At 46.9% G+C, this 18,225-nt stretch overlaps 1 protein-coding gene across 13 annotated transcripts in view; it reads left to right on the top strand.

Moving 5' to 3' along the window:
* Positions 1 to 18,225, top strand: part of LOC138751733 (cAMP-responsive element modulator-like) — a 211,658-nt gene that overhangs the window by 25,705 nt on the left and 167,728 nt on the right. For 10 of the 13 annotated variants that reach the window (XM_069914424.1, XM_069914423.1, XM_069914426.1 and 7 more), the window contains exons 2-4: positions 13,617 to 13,766; positions 15,048 to 15,174; positions 17,521 to 17,667. In XM_069914424.1, the coding sequence (XP_069770525.1) occupies positions 15,052 to 15,174; positions 17,521 to 17,667 (270 nt within the window). In that variant the 5' untranslated portion in view covers positions 13,617 to 13,766; positions 15,048 to 15,051. Of the gene's footprint in view, positions 1 to 11,702; positions 11,908 to 11,931; positions 12,204 to 13,616; positions 13,767 to 14,390; positions 14,537 to 15,047; positions 15,175 to 17,520; positions 17,668 to 18,225 lie in introns of those variants that run through there. The other 3 variants (XM_069914417.1, XM_069914418.1, XM_069914420.1) reach the window with 3 other exon arrangements.

The raw sequence follows: 18,225 nt of genomic DNA, 5'->3' as shown, positions 1-18,225 counted from the left end.
CTTTTATATATTTCTTGGCAGGTGTCTACATGAGACCCTACAAGTTTCACACAGCTGGCAATTCTTGTTTATTATAAAATAATATGTTCCCTTGTGGTGTCTGCAAATGGCTGGGAAATGTCAAGTTGTCCTTACTCATAGTTTATTTACTTTTACTACATTCTTTGTGATGTTAGTTATGATCTCACTACTTCTAGCTATCCATCCATCATAGGATGATGATGGTTCCTTTCAGTCAGTTTGTGATGTTTGATAGGATACCCCACTCCTGTGTGTGAATGGATTTTAGGTGAGAAGGGGGTTGCACAGGTCCAGACCCACCCTCTCAACATCCTCTCCCAGATCCAGCAGCATGGTGAGGTCCAAGACGGTTGGGGCAAGTTCTGTTACAGTGAATGGCCAAACCAAGCTTTGATGCTAGGGATGCCCTTTCTACGCTTCACAGCATATGTTTGCTAGATGGCCGTTGACCATGCGGGAGGGTTCGTCTGCCCTTGATAGATATTGTTTTTCATCCTGCAGGGTTTCCATCCACCCTCCTTGTCAGGCAAGCCTGGTGGGGGAGTTGGTTTAGTTGCCGACCATGTGACAGGTAGTACTGGGTTACATGGTGCCAGTAGCACTCAAATGAATGATCTGACATTAGCTATCTCACTACAGCACAAGGAAAGTCACGTCAGAAGGCAGTTATATTTCCACCATGTTATAAGGCAACTATTTTCTCACCCATTTCATTAACCCTTTAAGCATATTCGATAAACTTGTTCTTTCACAGTATGAAAAACCATTTCCTGAATGAACTGGAGATTCCAGATGAAAATGGAAACAACGAACGATACCTGACTGCTGTGGTAGGGCTAAAAATGTGTACTGACCATCCTGCCAATATATGCACAGGTATCTTCAGCATCTCAGTTTGGCAGAGCTTGGCATCCACCGTTTTCAAACAACTGTTAATCGTACATGTGCTTAAGAAGAGTGTGGTATTCTATCAAAATGACTACTACTGGAGGCACTCAGATTCAGAGTGGTAAGGTGTTTTGAGAGGCTGGTGTTGAAGCATCTCAGCTCTAGCAGCCACATGGATTCATTCCAATTTGCCTACCACAGCAACTGGCAAATGCTATCTCACTGGTTCTCCGCAAAACCTGGTACATATGGACAGCAAAGAAGCATGCATCGGGATGCTCTTTATTGACTAAAGTTCGACATTCAAGGCCATCATTCCATCAAAACTGATCAGCTACCTCCAATACCTGGGCCTCAATACTCCACAGTGTAATTGGATCCTGGATTTCCTCACCTCCAGACAACAAGGATTGATAACATCTCATCAGTACTGGAGCACCTCAAGGCTGCATTCTTTGCCCCCTGCTCTATTCACTATACACCTATAATTGTGTGGCTTGGTGTAACAATAACACCATCTACAAATTTGCTGATGATACCACAGTAGTGGGTTGTTTAAAAAAGGATGATGAGTCAGCATCAGGAGGGAAATTGAAAACTTGGCTGAAAGGTGTTCTAACAACACCCCTTAATTCAGTGTCACCAAAACCAAGGAGCTGACTGGACTTCAGTAAGAGAAAAGCCAGAGGTGTATGATGCAGTGATCATTGAGGGATGAGAGGTGGAGAGGGTGAAAAAAATTTAAATTCCTGTGAATCACTCTTTCGGGGGACCTTATCTGGACCCAACACACGACTATGAAGAAAATACATGAGCTTCTTTGCTTTGTCAGGTGTTTGTAAAGGTTTGATATGACATTGAAAACCGTGGCAAACCTCTACATATGTGGAGTGGAAAGTGTGTTGACCGGCTGCATCAGGGCCTGTTATGGGGGTACCAATACCTTTGAACAGAAAACGCTGTGAAAAGTAGTGACACAGCCCAGTACATCACAGGCAAAACTCCTCACCATCGAGAAATTCTACTGAGAACGCTGCTGTGGGAGAGCAGAAACAATCAAGGATTCACACCACCCAGGAATGCTCTGTTCTAACTACTGCCATCAGGAAAGAGGTGTAGGTGCCACAAGAATCATACTGCTAGGTTCACAAACTGTTGCTATCCCTCCACCATAAGATTCATTTAAGGACTTAATTGTACATTATTATTGAATATTTATTTACTGTATTGCACAATTTGTTTGCACTTCTTTCTTGGGATGTTATGTAATGTGTATACTCTATCAATAAATTTGAATTTAGAATTTTGATCTCTATACATTTCTTTCTTTTGTATGCATATCTTCTTGAATACATTTTATAGTTGCTGCTAATCAGAAATTCAGCCTGGCCCACAGGAAAACAAATCTCAGGGTTGCATGTAATATTATGTATGTACTCTGGTAATAAGTTTGCAGTTTGTTTGATTTTGGGCAGCATTTACTCTTGACAGGTGGAATGGTAGGAAGCTACTGTGAATGAATCTGATTTCCTGTTAAAATGTCAGAAAACCAATTTAACCATTGTTCTAATTAATCTTGTTACTTTGCTTTTACCATATTTTCTCTGAATTTTAAATCCATAATGGCACTGGAATGTGGTCACTTTTCTGTTAAAGCTGGATCGTACTCAAAACTTAGATTTTCACGATCTCAATACATGTGACAACAAACTAAACTCCTATATTTAACTTCATAAGATGTTATAATTTTTGAGACTGTACTGTAGTCATGCCAAGTTGCAATGGGAAGGATAAATATTAGGGTTTTTGAATTCATCATGTTTGGTTGAACCTATTGAATTTGAGATTTTTTTTCTTTTGAGTTGCTTTTGTGAGCTTATTAATTTTAAAAATAAGGTTTGCTAACAGAGAAACTTGGTGTTATTTGGCCAAGTAAATTGTTTTCAACCTACTTAATGAGCAGGCACTTTTCAGCTGAGCCCACATGGCACCGTTACATTGCCTCGTTTTCTTAGATTTGGTTCTGCAAGGCTGGTTTGTGAAAACCTACAGATCCAGAAAAGTTCAGTTCATTCTTTGGCTTGGCTTCGCGGATGAAGATTTATGGAGGAGTAATTTCCACGTCAGTCTGGAATCCCAGTTCATACTTAGCAAGTCAAATGCATTGGAGCTGTTTGAACTGGCAGTCCATTTAGATCAAATGTTCCATATTCTGACAATTGACTGGAAAAATGTTTTTGATCTTCCCTCCTGATATCTATAAATGATTTGTAATATTTTTCTTTCACCCATTTACCAAGGAAGAAATTCTTCATATCAAAAATGATTGTCTTAAATGTTGATTTGGTTACTTCTACCTTTCTCCTTTCCAGGGAAAAACAATACAAATGTACCCTTTCTATAAAATTTGCATACATATATTTTCAGAATAGTTCATCAGGCTAAGATGTAACAAGTGACTCAACACATTAGTTTCTCTACCATATTATTCAAACATAATTTGATTTATCCATTGCCCTACTGTCTGTTTATATATTTGCACAATTGGGAAATCAAGAGTTTCTTTGCCTACTCACTTACAATTGCATTGCTTTTCAAAGTACAGTCGAATCCCATTATCCAGAATTCAATCAATCAGCAAGAAAAAAAAAAGGGGCGAGGAAATAAATAAATAAATAGATAGATTGGCTACGACTGGGCACATGGACTGAGCAGCGGAACACTGAGACCTTGTTGGACAGGTGCAGGTTTGCTGCTGAGCTAGCAATGCCCTTCAATGCACATTCTGTATGTTGTCGCCACTTGCGTGGAGGTTAGCCAGGTTGTCAGCATGAAGAAGGTGTGCCAAGGGCTTGACCAGGACACTTGCATGGAGGTGAGTTGGGTTGTCAGCATGAGGAAGATGCATCGAGGCCTGACTGGGACACTTGTGTGAAGGAGTTCTGCTGTCGGTGCAAAGATGGTGTGCTAAGGGCCTGACCAGAAAACTTGTGTTGCAGTGAGTTATGTTGACAATGTGAGGAAAGTGTGCTGAGGACCTGACCAGGACACTTATGAGGAGTTAAGTCGGGTTATCAGCATGAGGAAGATGCCTCGAGGGTCTCACCAAGATATTTGCATGGAGGTGTGCCAGGTTGTCAGTGCGAGGAAGGTGCATTGAGGGCCTGAAAGGGACATTTGTGTGGAGAAGTTGGGTTGTCAGTACAAGGAAGGCGCACCAGGGGCACTTGTGTTGCAGTGAATTAGGTTGACAGTGTAAGAAAGTGCGCCGAGGACCTGATCAGGACACTTGTGTGGAGTTAAGTTGGGTTGACAGCACGAGGAAGGTGCTCATGTAAAAGTAAAATTTCTCTGAAGCAACACACAAACCTTTGGTGAAGATGGGAGAGCCACTAGAGCACCCTGCTCACATCAGCTGTTTGAATAAAGTTTCAATCAAGTTGGATTGGAATGAAATGGCGATGCTCAGGGCGAAGAGCTGATCGAAGCCACTGGCTGCTGGGGCAACTCTCCCTAAGTATTAGGTATATTAGTAAGGTTTTATCTGTAAACTTTGGGGGGGGTGGTGGGGATTAATTATGATGGCGGCACAGTTAGCGTAGTGGTTAGCGCAACGCTGTTACAGCACCAGTGATTGGAGTGTGAATTTAAATTTTTAAAGTTACGGAATTACTTGATTAAAGTGAACTTTCCATAATAAGATTATAATACTGATTTTCTTTTTAAATTACTTTAAATATTGCACTGCCTTTAAAAGGTGTATTCTTAATGCAAGTGTCTTAGGAATTGGCAGAATGAGTCTCCTTCATCTGGAAAATTCAAATATCTGACATCCGTGATCCCTGTTGATGCTGAATGATAGGGATTCTACTGTATACTATTTATGTGATGCTATCCAAGACTTCGCATTTCATTGCATTGAAATTCCACTTTCCATTTTTCTGTCTATCCTTTCATTTCAAAAACTAAAATCATACTTTACATTATCTGCATTTTTTTCCAAATTTCTTGGCTCTTGCAATTTGTACAGTGCTGTCTAATTCTGAAACTGGCCAAATAATGAGTTAATCACCAAATCTGATTGGTTAAATGTTTTTGACGAAGAATATAGAATAGAGTTTAATTTGATTTTTTTTCAAAATGTGTGTAAATTCCAAAAGTAATCAAAAGTCTTCCAAGTTTGACATAGGAATGAAAGAGTAATGTACTTCTAAATCAGGATGTTGTACACCTGAAGGGTAACTCTGGTGCCATTTTTCCTTCTTTGTGGTAGAGGTTGAGGCTTTAGAAGTTGTAGGCTAAGATGTTCAGTGATGATGGATCAGCTGTTGGTGAATATTTTTTCTCTCACCTGGATTGCTTCAGATTTTTATTGTTTGCTCTACCTTTACTCATTCAGCTGAGTGGAGAGAACATCTATCATGGCCTTGATTTGTTCCTTGCAGATGAAAAACATTTGGGAAGTCAGGAGGTGAGCCACCCTTGACTTGCTATCTGGCTCACTCCCTTTGTGATTCCCTTGTCCATTCCTTCCTTCCCACCACTTGTCCCCTTGCCAGCTACCCTTGTGAATGCAGGAGATGCTCCACCTGCACCCACACCTCCTTCCTCACCACTCTTCGGGTCCCCAAATAGTCATTCCAAGTGAAGCAACACTTCACTTGTGAATCTGCAGGAGTAATCTACTGCATCCAGTGCTTCCATTGTGGTCTCCTGTATGTCAGAGAGACTAGACAGAGACGGGGATATTGCTTCATTGAACACCATAGCTCTGTCGCAATAGCGTGGATCTCCCAGGGGCCACACATTTCATTTCACTATCCCATTCCCATACCAATATGTCTGTCCATGGTCACGTGCACTGCCAGTCTGAAACCACCTGCAAGTTAGAGGAGCAGCACCTCCTCTTTCGTCAGGGCACCCTCCAACCAGATGGCATCCTGTCCCTCCATCTTTGTACCTCTCTTTTCCTCTAGTTCTGTCTCTCTCTTCCCTTTCATTTCCTCTAGTTTTGTCTCTCTCTCTCTTCCCTTTCCCTCTATCTCCTTTCACAGAACCAAAATTGATTCTCACTTTTCCTCTCGTTATGTCCAATTAACACCTTTTGTTTGTTATCTGGACTCCTCGCTCTCCCATTCTTCCATCTTTCTCTCTCCGTAGGCACTTTCAGGTGGCCACTTGCCCCGTTTGTAAAACTGCATATTTTGGCAATATGCGGCTGTTGGAAAGCCACGTAAATGTGCAGGAGGCGCCTGCAAGGCAAACTTTGTAACCCTCCTCTCAGACGGATAATCACCACAGCACAGTGGCCTCCCCAGCCATCTGAATGCAGCTAGCTAAAAGCGGCTGCATTTGGGATGAAGTCAGCTGGCGAGCGCCTGTCAGCTCCTCTCCTAGGACGTCGGGGCAGGGGCAGCTGGCTGGGCTGTCAGCGCGGGGACTGCAGGGCTAGAGTGGCTGGTGGGGGAGAAGGGGGGCTGGTTGTCAGCATGGGACTGCAGGGCTAGGCCAGTGGGGGAGAAAAGGGCTGGAGCAGCTGGCGGGGGAGAAGGGGGCTGGAGCGGCCGGTGGGGGAGAAGGGGGCTGGCCAGCCGAAACAATGCAGGTACTTGACTCAAGTGCCATACTCACCTGCCCCTCCAGCTTCCTTCTCCCCCGCTGGCTGCTCCAGTCTCCTTCTCCCCCGCTGGCTGCTCCAGTCTCCTTCTCCCCCGCTGGCTGCTCCAGTCTCCTTCTCCCCCGCTGGCTGCTCCAGTCTCCTTCTCCCCCGCTGGCTGCTCCAGTCTCCTTCTCCCCCGCTGGCTGCTCCAGTCTCCTTCTACCCCGCCGGCCGCTCTAGCCTCCTACCCTGCCGGCCGCTCTAGCCCCCTTCTACCCCGCCGGCCGCTCTAGCCTCCTTCTACCCCGCCGGCCGCTCTAGCCTCCTTCTACCCGGCCGGCCGCTCTAGCCTCCTTCTACCCGGCCGGCCGCTCTAGCCTCCTTCTACCCGGCCGGCCGCTCTAGCCTCCTTCTACCCCGCCGGCCGCTCTAGCCTCCTTCTACCCCGCCGGCCGCTCCAGCCTCCTTCTACCCCGCCGGCCGCTCCAGCCTCGTTCTACCCCGCCGGCCGCTCCAGCCTCGTTCTACCCCGCCGGCCGCTCCAGCCTCCTTCTACCCCGCCGGCCGCTCCAGCCTCCTTCTACCCCGCCGGCCGCTCCAGCCTCCTTCTACCCCGCCGGCCGCTCCAGCCTCCTTCTACCCCGCCGGCCGCTCCAGCCTCCTTCTACCCCGCCGGCCGCTCCAGCCTCCTTCTACCCCGCCGGCCGCTCTAGCCTCCTTCTCCCCCGCCGGCCGCTCCAGCCCCCTTCTCCCCCGCCGGCCGCTCCAGCCCCCTTCTCCCCCGCCGGCCGCTCCAGCCCCCTTCTCCCCCGCCGGCCGCTCCAGCCCCCTTCTCCCCCGCCGGCCGCTCCTGCCCCCTTCTCCCCCGCCGGCCGCTCCAGCCCCCTTCTCCCCCGCCGGCCGCTCCAGCCCCCTTCTCCCCCGCCGGCCGCTCCAGCCCCCTTCTCCCCCGCCGGCCGCTCCAGCCCCCTTCTCCCCCGCCGGCCGCTCCAGCCCCCTTCTCCCCCGCCGGCCGCTCCAGCCCCCTTCTCCCCCGCCGGCCGCTCCAGCCCCCTTCTCCCCCGCCGGCCGCTCCAGCCCCCTTCTCCCCCGCCGGCCGCTCCAGCCCCCTTCTCCCCCGCCGGCCGCTCCAGCCCCCTTCTCCCCCGCCGGCCGCTCCAGCCCCCTTCTCCCCCGCCGGCCGCTCCAGCCCCCTTCTCCCCCGCCGGCCGCTCCAGCCCCCTTCTCCCCCGCCGGCCGCTCCAGCCCCCTTCTCCCCCGCCGGCCGCCCCAGCCCCCCTTCTCCCCCGCCGGCCGCCCCAGCCCCCCTCCTCCCCCGCCGGCCGCCCCAGCCCCCCTTCTCCCCCGCCGGCCGCCCCAGCCCCCCTTCTCCCCCGCCGGCCGCCCCAGCCCCCCTTCTCCCCCGCCGGCCGCCCCAGCCCCCCTTCTCCCCCGCCGGCCGCCCCAGCCCCCCTTCTCCCCCGCCGGCCGCCCCAGCCCCCCTTCTCCCCCGCCGGCCGCCCCAGCCCCCCTTCTCCCCCGCCGGCCGCCCCAGCCCCCCTTCTCCCCCGCCGGCCGCCCCAGCCCCCCTTCTCCCCCGCCGGCCGCCCCAGCCCCCCTTCTCCCCCGCCGGCCGCCCCAGCCCCCCTTCTCCCCCGCCGGCCGCCCCAGCCCCCCTTCTCCCCCGCCGGCCGCCCCAGCCCCCCTTCTCCCCCGCCGGCCGCCCCAGCCCCCCTTCTCCCCCGCCGGCCGCCCCAGCCCCCCTTCTCCCCCGCCGGCCGCCCCAGCCCCCCTTCTCCCCCGCCGGCCGCCCCAGCCCCCCTTCTCCCCCGCCGGCCGCCCCAGCCCCCCTTCTCCCCCGCCGGCCGCCCCAGCCCCCCTTCTCCCCCGCCGGCCGCCCCAGCCCCCCTTCTCCCCCGCCGGCCGCCCCAGCCCCCCTTCTCCCCCGCCGGCCGCCCCAGCCCCCCTTCTCCCCCGCCGGCCGCCCCAGCCCCCCTTCTCCCCCGCCGGCCGCCCCAGCCCCCCTTCTCCCCCGCCGGCCGCCCCAGCCCCCCTTCTCCCCCGCCGGCCGCCCCAGCCCCCCTTCTCCCCGCCGGCCGCCCCAGCCCCCCCTCACCCCCGCCGGCCGCCCCAGCCCCCCCTCTCCCCCGCCGGCCGCCCCAGCCCCCCCTCTCCCCCGCCGGCCGCCCCAGCCCCCCCTCTCCCCCGCCGGCCGCCCCAGCCCCCCTTCTCCCCCGCCGGCCGCCCCAGCCCCCCTTCTCCCCCGCCGGCCGCCCCAGCCCCCCTTCTCCCCCGCCGGCCGCCCCAGCCCCCCTTCTCCCCCGCCGGCCGCCCCAGCCCCCCTTCTCCCCCGCCGGCCGCCCCAGCCCCCCTTCTCCCCCGCCGGCCGCCCCAGCCCCCCTTCTCCCCCGCCGGCCGCCCCAGCCCCCCTTCTCCCCCGCCGGCCGCCCCAGCCCCCCTTCTCCCCCGCCGGCCGCCCCAGCCCCCCTTCTCCCCCGCCGGCCGCCCCAGCCCCCCTTCTCCCCCGCCGGCCGCCCCAGCCCCCCTTCTCCCCCGCCGGCCGCCCCAGCCCCCCTTCTCCCCCGCCGGCCGCCCCAGCCCCCCTTCTCCCCCGCCGGCCGCCCCAGCCCCCCTTCTCCCCCGCCGGCCGCCCCAGCCCCCCTTCTCCCCCGCCGGCCGCCCCAGCCCCCCTTCTCCCCCGCCGGCCGCCCCAGCCCCCCTTCTCCCCCGCCGGCCGCCCCAGCCCCCCTTCTCCCCCGCCGGCCGCCCCAGCCCCCCTTCTCCCCCGCCGGCCGCCCCAGCCCCCCTTCTCCCCCGCCGGCCGCCCCAGCCCCCCTTCTCCCCCGCCGGCCGCCCCAGCCCCCCTTCTCCCCCGCCGGCCGCCCCAGCCCCCCTTCTCCCCCGCCGGCCGCCCCAGCCCCCCTTCTCCCCCGCCGGCCGCCCCAGCCCCCCTTCTCCCCCGCCGGCCGCCCCAGCCCCCCTTCTCCCCCGCCGGCCGCCCCAGCCCCCCTTCTCCCCCGCCGGCCGCCCCAGCCCCCCTTCTCCCCCGCCGGCCGCCCCAGCCCCCCTTCTCCCCCGCCGGCCGCCCCAGCCCCCCTTCTCCCCCGCCGGCCGCCCCAGCCCCCCTTCTCCCCCGCCGGCCGCCCCAGCCCCCCTTCTCCCCCGCCGGCCGCCCCAGCCCCCCTTCTCCCCCGCCGGCCGCCCCAGCCCCCCTTCTCCCCCGCCGGCCGCCCCAGCCCCCCTTCTCCCCCGCCGGCCGCCCCAGCCCCCCTTCTCCCCCGCCGGCCGCCCCAGCCCCCCTTCTCCCCCGCCGGCCGCCCCAGCCCCCCTTCTCCCCCGCCGGCCGCCCCAGCCCCCCTTCTCCCCCGCCGGCCGCCCCAGCCCCCCTTCTCCCCCGCCGGCCGCCCCAGCCCCCCTTCTCCCCCGCCGGCCGCCCCAGCCCCCCTTCTCCCCCGCCGGCCGCCCCAGCCCCCCTTCTCCCCCGCCGGCCGCCCCAGCCCCCCTTCTCCCCTGCTGGGGGGCAGAGCAATCAGTGTGGGGACATTCCACGGGGTATGTCCCCGCGCTGATAGCCCGCGCTGGCTGTCTCAGCTGACAGCCAGCCATCCTAACTTGACAACCCAAGGGGCAGGAGCTGTAGTGCACTCAGATGCGCATCCCAGTGCAGCTGTCCCTTCAGGTCACCAGTGCTGCGCTTTTAGCACTGCCACCTGAATGGCAAATCAAATGCCGCTTTCTCTTCTTCAGGCGTATTCTTCGCGGAGAATACACGTGAAGAAGCTTAATCTTTATTGAGACATGTGCCTGCTTTTGCTTGAAGAAGGACTCAGGCCCAAAACTTCAGTAATATATCGTTACCTCCTATGGATGCTGTGCGACTGGCTGAGTCTTCCAGTATTAACTGTGTTTTTACTACAACCACAATATCTGCAACTTCTGTGTTTCAATCCCCACCCCTACAGCCTTTCACCTATTGATGGAAGGGATTTGACATTGTTAATGTTGTTGAATCCCAACGTGATTAATCATGTATTCATAACAAGTGCTGGGTCACAGTGAAATACCATGCACACAGATTATTATATTTTGGTAAATATTTGAGTCATTTGAAAAATTGTGATATTATTATACCTTGTGATAACTGGAATAAAGATGTGAATTATGTAATTCTTTTCATACAGAGAGCCCAGTCAGCTCATTGTGTAAATCTAAGTCCTTTTTGATTTAGCAGAGAAGATTCAAGTGAAATAAATATTGTAAACTATCAGAATAATTTGAATTTATTTGCTAATTTAAAAAATAATCAGTGTGTCCCAAGGTGTTAGAGAATAGCATTATCAAATGATTTAACCTGAAGTCACATGAGATTTGTAAAATTAATCCAAAATTTAATAAAAGAAAGTAAAAGAGAGAGTATATTTGGGAAGGGAATTCCAGACTATGTCATTTGACAATTGATGGCTGTTATGAACTAACAAATTTTATTTATGAGCAAACTAAGGAACTGCAATGAAAAATTCACTAATGGTAAATTCAAAATAATAGTTTTTATTAAACTATTAATAACATAACATTTCTTACTTAACCCTACTATGCACAAATGTAAAATGTATAGATGTATGTGGGACCAAATCCTAACCATTATTGCTTAGGCATAATTCTGAAAAGTGAATTTTAAATTTCGGAATCAAACATCTTGTATTGAACTTGAAGATTTTAAAATTTCAGTTCAGAAATAATGATGAAGCATTTTGAGATATCATGTCTTCAGGCCTCTTTAAAACTTTCAACTTTCTTTTGCAGTTATTTTCATCATAATATTTCTTCATACGAGTGATTTGATTTGATTTTTTTTGCAAACTCCCTCTTGTTATGGAGTCTGTTTTCCACAATGCTTTTTTTAATCAAGAGTGACTTTTTTTCATGGACACACGAGGCTGCCCTATTAGAGGCAGTCAGAGCGGCTATTTTATTAAAAAATACCATTTTTGGTGTTCTTTTATTAAAGAGAGCATAGTCAGCTTTTCTTCTCTAAAGGAAATTTTCTGCATTCTCAATCCTGTGTCTTACAGGATTGACATTTTTAACTATGTCTGAGTTTGATAATATATTCCATACAGACCTTTTATGTCACATGTTATGGCATCATAACATTCTTCAAAGTTTTTCTGAACCTTTTAACATCTTTGTGCTTTAAAAAATCTGTATATTTCAGCATACAAGTCGATTCATGAAACCCAACAAATCTCTCAAAAATAAGGGCTAAGGCACAAAATGTCAGCAATATAGATGCTGAAAAGACTGGCTGAGTTTACTACAATCACAATATCTGCAGCCTATCATCTTTCACTCAAATTCCTGGTATCAACCTCTCCAAGGATCTGTCCTGGAGCTTCGATGTCGATGCAATCATGAAGAAGGTATGCTAGTGGCTATACTTTGCGAGGAGTTTGAGTTGATTCTGTATGCCACTGCAGAGCCTTGAACTTGGATATTTGTTCCATGGAATGCATTCTGGCTGGTTTCATTACTGTTTTGAATGGAAGTGCAATGCTCTGAACAAGAAAAAACTCCACAGGGTTATCATCATGGGCTTCAGTCGTTACTCCATTTAGAGCATCTACAAGAGGCAGCATCTTAAGAAAGGAGCTTCTATCCTCCAGGTCGCTCACCACCCAAGCCAGGCCCTTTTCACTCTACTATCATCAGGAAAAAGGTACTAGAGCACTAGATGAGCACTTAGCGGCACAAGGACAGCTTTTTGCCTTCTCCTACCAGTGAACCACAGGCACTGCCTTTGTCTCTTTCTTGCACTATTTTTATTTATTTTGTAAGGTGTGCACATTATATCAGTGTTTGCACTGTGATGCAAAACAATGAATTCTGTGCCATGTTCATGACAATAAGTTCTGATTCTGATTTGAAAGAGCATTATTTAGTTACAAAGTTGCAGCAAGAAACAATTGAGTCATGATTTCTCTTTGCAGGACAACTTATCATCTTTGGAATAATAAAGAATCCTTGTTGCACTGCCTCCAAGGCAAATAATTTATTTTGGTGCAGAATCCAAAGCTGAATGCAGTATTGTGGGTGTGATCTTGCCAAAGCCAATTAGGAATAAGATTTCCTTATTCGCCATGCAATTTGCTTTCCAAATTGTTTCCTAATTATTGTTCTTTTGAGAGTTAGGGCATTCAAAATATGTTGAAGACTAACACTTAGTAGATATAACATTTTTTGTATCCCTCTGAGAATGAGTGGCCTATTAACTCATATTCTGTTTTCTACCATCCTGATGGCTCACAACTTCTCATTAATTCCTTTGAAACTTAATTTTTGCTTTTGTAACAGCTCATTTTTGACCATATTGTGTACTTACTGCAAATATGAATATATGATACTCTGGTTCTTCTCTCACTCATGACTGTAAAATGTTGCAACCTCATGACTGTAAAATGTTGCAACAAAAATTCATAAACACAAATTAATAATCTAGTCTGTTAAATTTGTGAACTTGATTGTGATCTAAAAATGTATGAATTTTGAAATTGTAATTTTTTTTCTTGGGCTATAAAGTGATAGATTGGAACATACTGCATTTTACCTTAAGTATTTTAACTTTAAGCAAATGTTGTGCGTATTTTTTTTTTGCAGTGTGAAGTTTTTTATAATCAATAGGCCATAATATTATTCCAATCCATCGTTATTTATTTAGTAGCTCGTTTTATACGAGTCTGGCTGAATTACACAAGCTATAGGACAGAATGAGGCATTATCCCAGCCGTGTCCAAACTGTTGCAGTGCAAGAACTGTTAAGTTAACTCCACGTTCTGCCCTTTATCCACAGCCTTTTAAATTTTTACTTTCAGGAAGTTCTCCAGTTCTTTGAACATAGTACTCAAATCTGCTCCCATCACTTGTGCCACATTTTAGAACTTTACCACCTGCATTGTTTAAAAGAATTTTTCCTCTTTTTGCGTTTTTCCTTTGCTGTTTAAATTTGTGCTTTGTCACCTTTATCAGAGCCTCTCTTAACTGAGGAAAATGACTGCAACTTAACAAGTCTGTCTCTCTGTCTATGTAATTGGTCTTCTATCCCCTGATTAACTGCCTAATTTTTTTTTTGAAGGAAAAGGCTGAATGCACCTGAAGTTTGAAGATGACATTGCTATCTACGTAATTGATTTAAACAAAAAAATCTGTTGTAATTCAAAGTGGAAATACGGATTCCTAAATCATTGGAAACTACGTACAAACGCTTCCATTTTTGAAGTGCAGGGTGAGTGTTTGGTTTGATTTGTAAAATGCATATTCACAGAAAACTCTTTGAGAATATTGCAATGACGACTATTTTCTTGGAGATCTGGGCTTGAATTGATGTGAGACCAAATATATTTTTAAAAAGTCTTATTTAAAGCCCTGTAGCAATAGCTTAACGTTTTCATACTTTCAGTACCCTGTTTATTGAGTGGCCTTTCTTTTGTACAAATGGTAGGAATTTAATTCAAATTCCTCAAAAATACACAATGCATAGACACCATTTTTCCTAGCACTTGAGATCATTAAATAATACAAACAAAGGATTGATGCTCTTGGAAAATTTCCAAATATTTTGCAATGATTAAATGATAAAACATAATTGGTGTGCAGTGGATTAGGTTTGAAAAGTCTTCAACTTATTTCCTTTGGAAATATGGGATGAGCTAAATCTAAATGATATGGAAGAGTAGAACCAGAACTTTATATGGTTAGTTTTTTTTTAAATTGTTGAATACTGGGATTTATATTGAGCAATTAAGAACACAACCTCTAAAGGCATCCCAGAATATCAAGTCTGCAATGGTTTGGTTTCCACGCAATAGAAATATTTTCCTGATGCAATATGTTTATGCATATTTACCAGAATGTTGTCTGAATTTGAGCCGAAGAGCTGTGGGGAAAGTTTGGACAGATTTGGATTATTTTCTCTGTTGGAGGCTGAGTGATAGAAGTTTGCAAAATTACGAGAGGCATGTATGCAATTTGTGCAATGTGAATAATTTTCTTCAGGTAAGAATGTCACATATGAGAAGATATACCTTTTAAATGGAGGAGGGGTTATGTGTGGGGCAAGTTTTCATACACTGAGTGAGATGTGTTTAGAATATGGGCTGCCATGGAAAGGGGTTGAAGCAGGTATGATAGCAGTGTTCAAGAGGATTTGAGGCATATGTAAATGTGCTTGGAATAAAGGGATATCATGTACAAGCAGTAGAATTTTAGTTGATTTTTGAGCATAATGGTTGGCACAGACATGTGGGCCGAAGGGTCCATTGCTGTGCTATGTTCTATATTTACTGAGAATATGTCAGATTGTGTTTTAAAAAAAAAAGAAAAAAAAAGTTTTAAATTGGAAAATTTATCTTTGAAGAAGAAGAATTTCAGGCAATGCCAGTCAAAATGGGTAATTTTCAGTGATGAAGAGTCTTGGAAAAGCCATTGTGCAATTATCTTTATTGTATTTTTTTAACACATTTTATTTTAAAATCAATTAACATTTGACTTTCATTTTTGCTTTTAGACAAATGACCATGGAATCAGTTGTTGAATCTCATCAAGATGGCAATGTGACAGATTCAGTGACAGATAGTGAATCAATCCAATTACAAGCTCAGAATTCCCAGACTCAGATCCCCACTATTGCACAGGTAACATGCAGACATTATTTAACTTGTAAAGGAAATTGAATTGGAGAGATGGCATCAGAATGAGATAAGGCCACAGTGAAATCCCCTACCCTGCCCCAACCCCTTTCCCATTTAAAAAAAACATGTGTTGTAAAAAAAATTATTGTACCATAATATGTTAATATCTACATTTTATTCTCCTTGGTCAGTTACATCTGTTACATGTGATATTTCAAAAGTATCTAAATATTTTGATGTACACGACTTACCAATCCCCCCTGCCATCCAACTGTGTGCTTTACAGCTTTTCCATGATACTCAGTGTCTTGTTCTCCCATCTATTTTCTGTCAACCTTCCTTGTTTCTCTATTAAGCAGCAATTCAATTATCATGTAATTTAAAGATTTTTTTTGATGCAGAAATTTCATTGTTTTGAATTAAAATTGCTTCCCCTTTCATTTACACTAAATAAAAAATAAATAAGAAAATTAACATTCGATGACTTGCTGAGAATTTCCAGCAAATCCAAGACAAACATAAATGCATTAGTATTCTTCCTTTGAGGATTATGACATGTATGATTATGTATTTCACAATATTAGAAAGCAGAAAGCTGCAGATGCTGAACATCTGATATAAAATATGAAAATACTGGAAACACTCAGTAGGAAGCATCTTTAAATGTTTCAGATCAAAGAAATGTTTCAGATCAAAGATACTTGATCAGAACTAGGAAAGGGGGGAAATACATGTTGATAAAAGTTGCAAGGACAATTAGGAGGAATGAATCAGACAATGGGAATATCTGATGGGATGAGATAATTTGACATGATGATACATTGTGAAAAAGCCATCTGGTTGGAATAATAAGAGCATTTAGAGAATGTAGCGAACAGATAGGTAAGAACTTTGAAATTCAAGTCAGAGCTATTGCAGAGAATTATAATAAAAAAATGAATGCTAGAAATCCCGGGAAGATCAGGTGGTGTCTGTGTAGAAAAGGAAAACTGAGATACTATTACAGCTCAATAATTTGGCAACAGAACAGTTTTGATGTAAACATAGTAAGTTATCTGAAATTGTTAAATTCAATGTTAATTCCTGAAGGCTGAAATGTGCCCAAACAGAAGATGATTGAAGTTCCTCAGGCTTATGTTGCACATCATTGGAACAGTTTAGAAGGCCACAGACAGTCAAAATGGGAGTAGAATGGAGAATTCAAGTGACAGGCAAGTGGAAACTCAGGGTCAGCCTTACAGGTTGAAAGAAGGTACATTTGCTGAGTTGTTTCCAGCATTGTTTATTGGGTATTTTCCCCTATGGAGTAAATAAGAATTCCTTTGAAGAGTAAATAAATGTTCTTTCAATACATTTTACAAATTCTGAGCTCAAGCAAGTTTTTTTTATGGAGGTTGCAGCTTGGGAGAAATAAGTTGCTGATTGTGTTGTTGTTTTTAATGTGACTTTTGCTTTCTGAAGGGAAAAGGCTTGTTCATTTGCAAAAAAGTTCATAATTGACTTTTTGATATAAACTGGTAAACTGAGTTTTGAAATGACATTGCTTTTTACTCTATTTCTAAGCATTTTATTACCCACTGAAATCACTTCTGATAAAAGGTCATTGACTGGAAATGCTGACTCTGTTTCTCTTTCCACGGAAGTGACCCGACCTGGTGAATATTTCCAGCATTTTCTCTATCTGCAGCATTTAGCTGTTGAATAAAAATATAATTCTGGTCTTGTACTTCTCAATACAATATGAAATTTCTTGATAGCTATCTTGTTTAACTTTCTGAGAAGGAAATTATAATTGAAATATTTCTTTGCTATTTTGTAAAAACATTCTTGGGGATTAATCTGTGTTGGAGACATAGGGAAATAGAGCATGGAAATGTCTCACTCAGTCCATTGAATGCAAACAAACCATTAACCACCAATTTATATGAATTCAATATGGATCCCCTTCTCATTAACTTCTCCCATATTCTACCGTTCAGTTGTGGCAACTTGCAATGACCAATTGACCTACTAACCCACATAACTTTTTGGGGCATGGTAGGAAATTGATAAAGTCACGGGGAACATGTAAACTCCATGAAGACAGCAACCGAGGTCAGGAATAAACCTTGTTCTTTGATGCATTGATGTAACGGCCCTACTAACTGCGCCTCTGTAAAGATAAAATAAAGGGTTACACGAAGAGTGTAAATTCAATCTTGATACTTAAAAAAGCTTTTTTGTTGAAATCTCAATAAATGTTAATAAAATATTAATGTTACTTTTACATATGGTTTAACACAATTTTCATTGTGAATTTCATTATTATTATTGAGTTATTTTACCTACATATTCTCATCTGTTTTGCAGGTATCTGTAGCTGGTAGTCAAGTTGCTTCAGGATCTCCAGCTGTTACTGTAGTACAGTTACCTTCTGGTCAGACTGTTCAGGTCCAAGGAGTAATTCAAACAGCCCAACCTTCTGTGATTCAGTCGCCGCAGATACAAACTGTTCAGGTTGGCTGTGCCACATTTTATATTATATTAACTTTGCAAAATAAGCTAAAGTAAATATACCAATAGTGCACAAAATTAACATGCAAGGCAAAGTATTGAAGTGTCGAAGAGTTGGAGAGCTTTACATCGTGGAATTAGGTCTTTCGGCCCTACTAGAACTAAGGTTCATTGCTTCAAGATTCAAGAAAGGGATAGATTTCAGTCAGAGATATAGAGGATCTGCCTCTCCCAGAGAGCACTCAATCTAGAATTCAGAATCAATTTATTGCCATGACCAGTCATGAAATTCAGTGTTTTTGCAGCAGCGTCACAGAGCAAACCTTCATATTAATATCATCTTACAACATTACTATAAAAAATAAAATAATAATAACAATAATTAGTGCACAAAAGGTAAGGCATTGTCTTTGGTTCATTGATTAGTCAGGAATCTCTTGACAACGGGGAAGAAGCTGTCCTCGTGCCGTACAGTGCTCATCTTTAGGGTCCTGTACCTTTTCCCCGATGGTAGTAGAGTGAAGAGGGTGGTGGACAGAGGCTGCTTTTTTTAAAGACTCC

This window comes from Narcine bancroftii, chromosome 1 (genome assembly GCF_036971445.1).
Source record: "Narcine bancroftii isolate sNarBan1 chromosome 1, sNarBan1.hap1, whole genome shotgun sequence".
Lineage (NCBI taxonomy): Eukaryota > Metazoa > Chordata > Chondrichthyes > Torpediniformes > Narcinidae > Narcine > Narcine bancroftii.
This window is presented reverse-complemented; position numbering and strand designations above follow the sequence as displayed.